The following is a 12,840-nucleotide window of genomic DNA, read 5'->3' on the forward strand; positions in this document are numbered from 1 at the left end:
CTTCCTGCAAGTTAAATGGTTTTCATACCAGTAAAATGTAACGCTGTTGAATTTACTGTTTGAAGTGCGATTTTTTGATTATTCGAAATGTGGGGATTTTTTAAAAAGATCACCAATTTTTCAATTTATACAGTGTTTGAGTAACCTCAAGAGGAATCCAACGATTCCAAGCTTGCCGATTTCGGACGAACGAGTCGCGAGATATTTCATTTTGAAGTTCGGGATTAGCGCTGAGCTCGCTTCGCTTGCTGAAGTAGCGCGGTTAGTCGCGCGCGAATCTTGCTTTCAAATTCAATATCTTTCGAACGGACGGACCAAAATCGACGATCTTGGAGTCGTTGAATTCGTCTCGAGGCTAGCTACAAGAATAATATGCAGACGCACGCTTACTGTTTAAAAAAAATCACCGATATCGTAACTCGTGGAAAAAAAATCATCTTAAAACAAGGTAATTTCTCTCCTTTCGTAACCACAATTTTTTTAATTCAGATCTCTTCATCGCCGGAATATTCTCCGGTACGATTTTCCAAGGATTATTTATTTCGTACCGAACCTCTGCGCAGACTTGCGCCATGACACATACCGAATATTATACGTGCGTATAAACATCTGTAGGATAATACGCATAGCTGTATATATGGCGACATTCCTAGCCGTCATATGTCACTGATGAAGCGAGTCCGCATACATAATGTATCGCCTGTTCAAAGTTCTCTGTCAACGCGCGCTGCACGTGGCATCCGGATACTTGCCACTAATGCCAGGCACCTATAGTCTCGTCGGACGTTGATCGCAGTTTTTGCACTATATAGTAACAAATCATGATCGATATTTATAGACCGATCGGTGACCCGCGTTATTATTTCAATGCGCTTCTTACTCGACAGGTATTTCCTCGCACTCCTCGGTTCCAGTTTCCCAAAATTTTCTCTCTGCCTCTACTTGATCCAAAAAAATTGTACCTAAAACAAAAGACACGGCAAAATGAAGAGAATCAAAATAAGTCTTCATTTGTTGAGACAGTATTAATTACAGATTCACATTCTGTAGTTGCAGGTTATATTGAGAATGTACATATAATTTGTGTAAACAAAGTGTCCTGAGTGTCTATCATGTGACTACTACACACTAAATGTGTAGTCAATATTCTGATTGCATAATTGGCGGGAATTAAATCACCGTCAGTGAAATACTTGGAAACGGTAGAAATATTTTTCTTTGACATACATATATAATATCCATCATGAATATACTTTGTAGATGAAGAGAATGAATGCATAAAGCGGGGTTTGTATAATAATTGTTGACCACAGGGTTACAACAAATATACGGTGTACGGTAATCGTCATTTTTTGACGCGTTAAAAGTGCATTTTCTATTCCTAGAGCAGCGTAATCTCGCTTTCAGTATTTGCTTTTCAAGTTCTTCGTAAGTGTATTATGTACGTGTTGTGTCCAGGCTTGGACAACACATTACGAAACCAATTCAATCCACCTGACTTAGTCCTTGGCTCTTCGTATTTGCATTATGTATGCATGTATGTGTATATATACAGAAGAATATTACTCACGATTCAGAAAAACACTGAGCGCTGTGCATACCTAACTATATTGTATAGTTTAAACATACATGTATGTAGATTCTCTTTCGTCGAACAACGTTCCATTATACGCTTATCAGAACTCGAGAACAACAAACACGAAGGAAAATAATCACAGTGATGTTGAGTGAAAAAATTACGCACATGAGAAATTCTTAACAATTCATTTGCAAACGTTTGACATAGGGAAGAACTGCGAAAAAGTAGAATGAAAAATTTTGAAATTTTTAGGGTTCTTTGCTACGACATTTTTTGCTTTTATAGAGTATTTTATATCATTTCAACAGTCTCGCAATATGGACGTAGCGAAGCAATATGGAGTCGAACAAAGTAATCAGCTGATTTTTTGCGCAAATTACAGAAATATCAAAGCGCATGTAACCTTTGTAGCCTATCATATTTTCATTTGTAAAAAATAGTTGAACGAAATGACTTTTGACACGAATGAATAATTTTTTACTGAAACAGTTGTTAATAAAAATCACTTTACGTTACCAGAAATGAACTGAACTCTAACTTATTCTATGCACACAAATAATAATTGAATTATATTTCTAGTTTCATATTATCAGATTTGTTAAAGAATTGAATAAATAAAGAAAAGTAAGAAAATAACTGCGGGGTAGCAGGAGTATGAAAAATTGAGAAACTGGGTGCTTAAAGTAAACCGGACGAGCCGAGGGGGCAAAAAATATTGGTATTTTGAATTAGCCAATTTGATTAACGGTGCTAATTTTGTTTCGACGTGGTCGTGTGTGTGTATCACTGATTTTATGGGTCATTCAGCTTACTTCAGTGTGCCAGAGATCCTCATGCTCTTCGATGTGGTTGAAGCTTTTTTCACGTGATAATACTTGTACTGTTGAATTTTGATTTAAAGGAATTTTGTCAGATCTTCGTTACGAAGCTTTTGTAAAATAAATAGTTTCAAATTATGTTTTTTCCGAAAATAATGAGTGGAAATTTTGTAAAGGATTCAGTTTCCCAAAATTTTTCTTTTCCTTTTTAATAATAGTTGTTTAGTCTCGTGTCAGTCCAAGAATGTTTGAAAATTTACAATGCGTTTATCAAGAAAAATAAATATTTGTCAGTTTGTTGGTAGAAACTCCAGTTTCCAGATTCGGAATCGAGTCGTTGTCTATTTGACTATGAAATTCAATTTAGTGACAGCAAAAGTTAAAACAATTTATTTAAAAAAATGGGTGGACCTGAAGATCAGGATGTGGCTTAAAATGAACTCAGTGCCCCACATTCAATTGAACAGATACATGAATTTTCGCCAAAAGTAATGTACAGTATATTTTTACGTCTACGTGCGAATTATTTTTAATTTAATAGTTCCGGGTAGACCACGTGATCGTTCGCTGCAGCCTCCAATTCTTCACTACTGACGGAAATCGCGATGATGAAGCCATTTGTGACATCAGTCACTTGAGTCATTCTCGGTTCCCTGGTTCCAGGTTACGCTTTTTACTCTTCGTAATTCGTTCATTCACTCATGCGGTCAATCAGCCACTTACATAAGCACTATTTTTAGCTTCGTTATCGCGATTGTTCGGTTTCACCCTCGTTCTTGCATTTTCAGGACAAGAAAAGCGATGCGATTCGGATCTGTGAGACCTAGAATTTGTAATCATCAAATTAAAAGACAATCTTAGGCTCTAAATTCTCTCCGAAATCAGGAAATTTCCTACCCAAAAATCTAGAGCGAGTAAGATAGTCGAAACTGTCTTTCGGATATTCTTCTTTCCATTTAACTGTCTCACGTTCTTTAAATAACCAGGTGATCATAATTGCATCACACTTAATGATTATTTCCACGTTTCATATAATGCATCAATTTGACGCTTGATATAGTTTCGATTCCCTGAAAGAACTCGAAATTCCTCTGACAATTTGGATAGAGTTTAGGAAATCCAAATTTCTGAATCTACTAATAACCTAATAACATCCGGTGTTACACGTGTGTTCTTTTCCATTCGCTCGGTGAAATTCTGTACCACATTTTTCTATATCGAGATGGGTAACACCAATCTTAATACTCACTGATCGGATATCTGTCAGTCAACTTAACGAATCTAGGTTGCGAGATTCATGTATATTTATAGCAATATGCCAATGCTTCGTACCGTGTATAAAATAGAAGTGACAGTGATTTTAAGTATCTATGAATAAGCTATCGTGGTTTAAAATTACAAATATATTCTCTATATCTTTGAAAGTGAATATGAACCGTTGAAAATTCACTCAAAAACAAAGGAAAAGAGAGTAAAAAGCGTTTGCTGTTATCGATTCGTTTTCGTCTCGCAGTTGCGAAACACGGTTTTGCCATTTTTTTATTTCCAATTTTTTCTCTCGTCACAAACCGTCTGGAAACTTAATCGACTAACTTTTCGTCGTTCAATACCGCAATGCGGTTGATCAAAATCATTTGATCATGCTAAGAACTTGTAATTTTTCTGAAGTATCGAAAGGAAAGAGGCTGCAGTGCAAATCTTTGGCCGTGGTCATGTGGAGCACTGCAGCAGGTTCCTTCAGCGTCAGGCCTTTTAAGTCCTGGAACACAAAACGGCAAAACGTCATGTCGCCATGCGTGCAGGTATACACAGGGTGTCCATTTCCACCTCCATTTCTAACAGACCAGAAGAATACTCCGCAAACTAATAAAACGCGAGGTGCGGGTACATTCAATCATAAATAATGTCACTTTTAATCAATTGAATTCATGAGGATAGTTTTCCAACCGATTTTGCCCACTTTCGTAGTTTTTATCTAACTAAACATTTTCTAACCATTATCTACAATGGTAACGAATCTTATTGCGATCATGACTGTATTGGTTTAGAAATATAAACTGTGTTTTTTGATTGCTAACAATACCCTGAACCATCACGAGAACGAAGGAATTTAAAATTATAGAACTCTCTATACTCAATCAGGGCATTGATAATGTGGTGCTCGTGAATTGATATTTTACTACATATCAGTTCAGATGTAGGATCATCACAAAGTAATTCAGCCAGTTTATTTCACAGTTAAAGCTTTAGTTTATAATACGAAGAAGCGGGAACTATGGAATCATACTTTGATCATTGACGACAATCATACGTTCATGAGCAGGATTAAAAAGCTCGTTGATTTTTTTCTTCGGGGTTAATTTCGCATATTCATGTTTACCGGTTTTCAGGTATGAAATATGGATGTTGAGTTTAAAAAACTGCTTCATTTTACTGTTTACTATTTACATTTTACATTTTACATGACATTCGTAAGCTAGGTTAAGTTGCGGGAAAGTTGGAGTGGATTTATCGAAACGGAACACCCTGTAAGCAGAAACACACCCACACAGGAATGGATCGGGAATGAACGGACTGGAAGTGGACATCGCGTCGGATCCTCGGTCGACAGGTTACACGGCGTTGGAATATCAATCAACCTGCCATCAATCCAGCGATCCAGTGTCGCCTGGCGTATAAACGGCGTTGCAGCTCAATGCTTGTCTCGTCGTCCGTTCTGAGGATCGGAACTATAACGAGCCGATCTTGAATGGAAGCTCGGCGTCCAAAGTGTCTCACATTTTGCTCGTGCGTTTTATTTTAACTTTTTGTCTTCCATCATCTGCCGAGTAGTCGATTATCCTGTAAAATACCGAGAATCGAAAGAACGAAACAATCTTTTTACCGCAAGCAAATTGCGTCCAGATAGAGAGCTTCTCAGAGACTCGTGACATGGTTATTTTGAAGCATGGCTTTATTGCAACAGCTAGGCCCCTTCGGATTTTGGAAGATGTACTTTTACAACATATTCCTCAGGGAATTATATCATCGTCTTCCATTAGAAACTTTTAGAAGCGAGTTTTGTAGTTATATAATACTGAATATTCAATAATGAGAATGTATTTACTACAGATGAAAACATTTGGCGCGAAATAATGGTGCGACGATGATACAGCCTTTGGTGTATAAATTGAGAGAAAAGATTGTTGCCGCAAATTTTGACAGTCGCACTTAACCTTCGACGCAAAATAAATATGGTGGACGATCGTACACACTTGGAATTTAAGTTTGACTCTAGAATCGTTACCGACTCTCATTAGCGAAGGAGTGCCATTTCGGGCGAATCTGAATAACAGCAAGAAGAACTGAAGTATGATTTCACCTTCAAAGAGTCCTAAAGACTGAGAATTCCGTCCGTCAAATGCACCCGTTGAAATAGCCACGTGTTTACAACGTATGTGGTAAAAAAACATCGAATCGCCTGAGGCATGCTTTTGAAAGAATATTAAATCGTCCAAACGGACGTTAAGTCATTCCTCCCCTCTTAAGGACGAACCGGGCAGACCATTTAAATCAACAGGTAGGAGAAACAGAAGAAAATCGGGTAAAAAATATTAAACAGTCTTGTTTGTGTAATAGAAATAAATCTGAGCTACTTCAAACATAGTCAGTCTTTACTGACTAACTGAAATGTCTCTCATTTTGGCTATAAGTATAGTCTGCATCGTTGAGCTGAAAAAGTTGCGGATAGCGCGATTCTACATGCAATCGCGGAGCACAAGTATTCAAAAAATGTTCGTTCCTCAGCAAAATTAATACCAAGAAATGTATTTTCGTAATCGGATTAGCACTTGTTGTAGGAATACATTTTATAACGTTATTCTCCCATGACGAAAAAAAAAAAAACTTTGGACATTTTTTTTCATTTGTGCCATCCGTAACATTTTCACGTCAGTGACGCAAAAGCGCTGACAATGGTAAAAATAAGTAACATTTCACTGTTTTGGCGAAAATTGAGCACAATTTCACTTAACCGATTTACGAAAATCGGTTTTACTTTTTCTCAAAACTTGGCATTAATTTGGAATTTTTTATAAAGCGATAGTGCTATTGTCAGAAAGTGCGCTCTAGTCAACTAGAGATGAAGCAATATCTTACAAATTTTCAATCTATTTATATAGTCACGAGACGGGTATTAAGGTTATGTTTTCCAAACTACTCGATTATTAACTCATACGACAATTTATCGATCTTAGCTGACCAGCGTATACTTCCTAATATCCGAGCGATCATACGATAAAAAAATTCCAATGAAAGCGATGTCTTACGAAAAAATGGGATCGAATCTCGTGGAAACTTTTAAATCGGCCACGTGACCACGCACTCAAAACACCTAGTCATGTCCAACATAACCTATACATGAATCGCGATTCTCGAGTCCTACCTACCGTATTCCGCATGTTTCACAGCACGCAGTGCAGTGGCGGGAAGAACGAAAGGGGGGGGAGGAAATCGCTGCGATCCTTAACTGGTCCGGTGCAGCAGCTTACGGCTCATTGTCAGATAAGGCCGGGCGACGGCATCGAGTCCTGGAGGCAGCACAGCTCGGCAGCGGCTCTCTCCTAACGAGTAAAAAGCATGAATGGGACGCCAGAGCGGCGCCGCGCATTTATCCGCGTCCTTGTCTCGCGCTGTCATTATTCTCGGCCCCTGGCCCCCTGGAGGCGGCGTCCTTGTCGCCGCGGTTCTCGCGTCTCGCCGCTCGGAACTCCGGGCGAAATCGACGCCGCGGCGTCGCCGATCCTCCGACCCGCTGCAGGGACTTCATGCCGTCACAAACCTGTTGAGCCGAGCACCGAGCTCGCCGCACCGGTTTTCGTCGAAAACTCTCATATTCTCATGCCGAGACAGCTCGGGGAATGTCTGACGCGCCATCGCCGTCCAGAGCATATTACGACTCGTTGACTCGTACAACGGACTTGCGTCTAACTATCGTTCAGGGTGTTTTCAGCATTGGGTAACGTGATCGATTTAAGAGTATTTAAATATGAGGATCCATCCCATTATTTCGCGGTTCTCTAGTTGAACACTTTCCTCGGTCAAGAACGTTAATGGTTGCGTTAGCCTAAAAAGGAACCCCGTTGGGGTTGGACAAAGGAAACATAAACAACCGGGAATTGGAAGACTGATATTATCAGCACGAGTATACTGTCGACGTAATCGTAGCCGTAGAGAGGTTAGAAAGAAAATGTAAAAAACCGTCACAACAATTCATTCCACTAATAAGTGATTTTGGAAAATCGCGTCTAGAGTCTGTTTACCGATATGAAATTTCCGAGAAAAAACCCTCCAATTTTAATCCACCTACGGATTTCATACCTAATTCATTCTAAGTTTTTCAATCCAGAAAAAAAACCTGCAATCCAAACGAATGACAAAGTGTTTCGAAGTTATACAAATACTCCGGAACAGAACAATAACGTCAGACGTTAGATTCGTAATCAGTAATTTCAGTTGACGGTGGACCGGCCACGAACAGAATATTACGTCAGAAAAGTTCTAACTAAAAGCAGGAAAGAGAGGAGATGAAGGAGACCGAGGAGTCAGAAACAGGATACCGTAAATGGCACCATGACGAGTCAACGTCGATAAAAGGTAAAAACACCAATAGTAGATGATCACGGGTAAATAACGCGACTTGATCTCCTTTATCGCTGTATAATCTTCACGTAAGTAGATTTTTACGCAACTAAATGGTATTTCTGAAATTTGGAATACTTAAAATCGGATTACGCCACCTTGTCGTAGTAAATGTACGAGGCTAACTGACTCGTATTTAATTGTAAAAGTATATTTCCACACTACATTTTACTCTACATAATTGCTCTACTTAATTTTATAAAATGAAAATCCAACAGCTTACAGGATATTTTTTGTGCTCGATATTCGTTGAATTTACAGAAAACGATCAGCTGATTACCCATCACAACGCTATATTTCCCTGATCACGCCCACATTAAGGATCCTAAGTCGATCATTACACGGCAAGCAGGCTTCAATTTGACAATGAACCCAGACAGAAATAAAAATATCAAGTAAGACCATATCGTCATTAAGTAAATGATGAAAATTCCGTTATTTCGAATAATGTTGCAAAGAAAGGACCAGAGAGTGCAGAACAGAACCTTGTGGCGCCTAAATTCGAGAGAGAAAGAAACCTGCGGTGCTGTTTTCGAGCAGCTGCTCGATTGATTTACGATTAGTTAAGCTTCGGGTCCAGGTATGGTACACAAACTTATGCTCCACAATATATTGCCACACGGTGAAGAGCCGCATAGAATCCAGTCCACAATTAACAGTCATAAGCTCAGGAAGTCGGCCTCCACTTCTAAAGAATTCCAGCATCCCTCGCCTGCAGCATATGTCCGAAAAAGTGTATCCTGTTTTATTTTTGCACCCTGAATTTAAAGGGTCCATCAGTTTCTTTCTTTTTGGATTTTTCATTTCATGTAGATGGAAAAGTATAAGGTACAGACTTATAATTAGATTTAGTCGTTGTAATTCCGTATGTTGTACAGTAGATACGGATACAGATAATATCGGCGAAAAAATATTGTAAGAAAGATATGATAAATTAGCGGGTAGATCTATAACAGTATGTATTATTCGTTTTTATAGATAAATTTTGTATATTGCCTCTACGGACGCGTTTTCAAACCATTGAAATTTGCTGTATTAGTATGTGCCGCGAAAAATGAGGACAAAAGAAGAAAAAGTACGAAATGTAGTCTCGTGCAGGAAACAAAAAGATAGGTAACATTATGGTCGATAAAATAATCAAAGTAAGATAAAATACGAACTCTACCTAAAGAACCGAAACAAATACGTTCAGATACCTAATATGGATGTGGTTAGGACAATATGGCAGCAAAAGTGGGTATCAGCTGATCGTTGTAGATTAATTTCATAAACATCAACGCACAGAACAGGTCGTGCAATCTATTGGATTCTCATTTTGTAACATCGAGGCAACTGACAGTGAAATAGGCGATAAAAATCACTATTAAAGTGAAATACGAGACAGTTAAGGTTAGAAATTTGTTACCACAAGATGGTGTTTCCTGAATTTGAGAATCCGGAACAACATATATGGCAAATCGGAAAAATCTACGTGAAGCCTACATGCCACCTAACCAAACCTATAAATCTAACTTAACGATGTCAATAAATTCGTGAAAATGGTAGAGAAATGGGTATCGATGATGTATGGAAAGAAAAGGCAACGCTGAGGATAACAGACAAGGAGCCGAGTTCCTCGAGTCGAAAGATACAAGACGAAGAGCAGCGGAAGGCCAGGGGCACTGCGACATTACATGATCAAAGTGGTGTGAAGCAGGAATAATACAAGCCCTGCGCTCATCTTAGTTTTCCTTCTTCCCGATCTTTCGCATCAGATCTAGGTATAAGCCTCTGAGATGCTATACAGCGAAAATGATTCAATCCATACATGCCATAAGATGCATTTCAAATCAAGTTCTCGACATCATTTGTCGCAAAAGCCAATTCAAGCAACGAGGCGATGAAAAAAAATCACCAAAAAAGATATTGATTAAATTTTTGTACAAAATGTTCAGGTTTCTTGTTTTGTTTCTTTTTTTTACAATTTTGGCATCATCTCCGGTTAACCTGTGCCACCTTTTCAAAAACCTTGCATACTGCACAAATATACACGTACGCACGGACGACGCAATCCAAAATCATCCAAAAACAAAGCAATAAAAAAAAATAAACAAAATAATGTCATAAAACACTAGCTGTACAGCTTGCGGCGGCAGACGGAACCCCGCCGCTGACGCCAGTGCCGATGGGTGACGCACGCGGTACCGCCAAGAGAGCGAGAGAGATGAAGAAACAGCGACCGGGCAGAGAGATGGATCCCCATTTGATTGTGAGACGGAGACGGAGACGGAGAGTGCGCACAAAATCGTTTCGTCGTGTGTTTCTCCGACGCACACCGAGAGGGGCACCCAAACCTGATACGATCCACAGCCGTTACGCGTTTGTGTGCGTGAAACGCGTCACCGTCGGGTCCCCGGCCCCCGTAGCCCGTAGATACGGTCTTGGTCCTCCTGGCTGCCGTGCATCCGCTTCTAGGAAATCCCTCGGCAGCTTCACCCCCCCACTCCTGACGCTCTGCTCAGCGACCCGAGGACGCCGGGAATCCGTCGAGCGCTGGGAGGGGCAGGGGGGGGGAGCAGGAGGGATCCTCCGACGGTCATGGAAACAGAAATAAACAGAGAGAGGCAGTCGGATTGAGCGAGACGGACGCAACGGAGAATCTCCTAATCTCCCGTACTCATGCCCGTACTCTATAGCAACGCGCGGTGGAGTTTATTCACGCGCCATACTGTCTTCTTTCTTCGCTTCTTGGTGCATTGTATCCTCTAAGTTCTCAGTTTCTTTTATCTAAACCTATAAATATTTACTATTCATGTCAGTATAAGGATGGGATATTATGTCGATTTAATATTGGATAGATCGATCTGATGGGCATAAAAAAATTGATCTTCTTTGTCAATTCTTTGCGAGTCGGTGGTAACAGGTTTTGAGCGATTTTTGGTTCTGTGGTTCTGATTATGTTTATGTGTTCACGTTATCAATGATCAGTTTTGATGCTGATGCTGAAAAATATCGCGTTTGATACGTATTGGTTGTGGTATTTACGTAATTCACCCAATACGTATAACAAAGAATCCGTATTACAAGATAAAATTATCGAAAAATCGGTAAAAAAGATTGTTTTTATAATGAAGTTCAATGGCATGGCAAATAATCTAATATTTTTAACACAATTCTGCCATATTTCCTACAAAAAAAAGATATCGATGCACAATATAATTGTTATACAATGAAGACTTCTTCATTCATTCTATTTATCCAAAAAAAAAAAAAATTATACGGATGAGGGTCAACACTTGGAAGGGTCAATATTTCGAGTAGTCGATATATCGAAATATTGACCCTTCCAAGTTTTAGAAACCAACTCTGTTTCAAAAATCGAATATCCCGGCAACGATTGTTGTGCAAAAAATGGAATGCGCTTGTTGCTTCCCTGCCTGCATGTACGTGGAATTGACGCCTCTCCGTCGGCCATTGGTAATAACACGCATTGCGTAAATCGGTAGGTATTTGTACTATTATATTCAGACGTGTGTGCACCGTGAAGATGAAGACGCTACGCAATGGTCCTTGAATTATTATCTCGAACCTATAGGCCTCTGGCTTGCGATGCTTGTATATCTGTAACGACGCTCGGGATCAAAAGGTTATTCTACCTTCGTGTGTGGCTATTTATGTATACGTACTGTATGCACACGACGTTCTAGCTGCTTTTTTATTTTACTATATTTTGGCGCTTGCAGTATGCGTCGCGACTCAAAACTCTCTAAATACATTCCGCGAAGAAATAAACATTTGCTGCGATTTATTATACTTGTATCTATCATGTTGCGCCTGATTCATGCGAAGTTCTAATTCCCCAATTTTTTCTAGAGCGAACTTTGCGTTCTTTCAGATGGGAATCAAGGATTCGAAATCACGGATTCCCATCATTCAGCAACTAAAAGAAAAAAGTAACAAAAAAAAAAAAAAAACAACAATTTTGAATGAGAGTTGAGAGAATTTTTCGGTACGAAACAAAATTCAGACCATGGTAAAATTAACTTTTACAAGCACCGAACTAAAAATTCCTTTGCTATTTATATCTGTCGGTTATATAAAGCACTCGGACTTTCTCAATTTTACTTATTACACACATATTTATTTCTGCGGAAATTTTATATCTCATTGGGTGCCTGTTTTTTCTTGTTTCTTTATACGGAAATTTCTTACGAAATTTTTAGACTTTTCCTGATGAAGATAAATCAACCTCAAGCATCGAGAGTTGGAAATTGAAGAATAACGATTGTTTGTAGAAAAGAAAAAACAAACTATAATTCAATTAACAAACACTGAAGAGAAGATATTTTTGTGAATTAAATTGATTATAACCCGGAACAGCCATCTTTAAAAAATGTTCAAATACAAAGAGTCGTGAAATTTTCACTTGTCAAGTTATTCAAAAAAGATGGTCGGTACCTTGTAATACGATAATCGTATAACACAATCCTACGTTTGAAATAACATAATACATTGCAGAATACGTGTGTACATGACGTGTGGACGTTAGGCAGGTTTGTGCGTATTTAATACGTGTGCTGCAGAGTTGAGATTAGCGAGTATATTACATGTTATCTCGATCTGTGGCGCCGTGACGCCTACGAATCCGAGATAAACGGGATTGGTGTTGGTAAGATTGATAAAAACCGCGAACGGTCGAATTATTATATATGTAGCAACGAATCATCGCACGTATCGCACATTCCTTTTTTAGCAGTGCGAAGTTAACAGATCAAGAAGCTATTT

At 39.0% G+C, this 12,840-nt stretch overlaps 1 protein-coding gene across 2 annotated transcripts in view; it reads left to right on the plus strand.

Moving 5' to 3' along the window:
- Nucleotides 1-7,946: 7,946 nt before the first annotated feature.
- The window catches only part of LOC124411655, a 38,105-nt gene continuing 33,211 nt past the window's right edge, over nucleotides 7,947-12,840 (plus strand). For both annotated transcript variants that reach the window (XM_046890907.1, XM_046890908.1), the window contains exon 1: nucleotides 7,947-8,031. In XM_046890907.1, coding sequence (XP_046746863.1) covers nucleotides 7,962-8,031 — 70 coding nt within the window. In that variant the 5' untranslated portion in view covers nucleotides 7,947-7,961. The remainder of the gene's footprint in view (nucleotides 8,032-12,840) is intronic.

The sequence above is a fragment of the Diprion similis genome, chromosome 10 (genome assembly GCF_021155765.1).
Source record: "Diprion similis isolate iyDipSimi1 chromosome 10, iyDipSimi1.1, whole genome shotgun sequence".
NCBI lineage: Eukaryota > Metazoa > Arthropoda > Insecta > Hymenoptera > Diprionidae > Diprion > Diprion similis.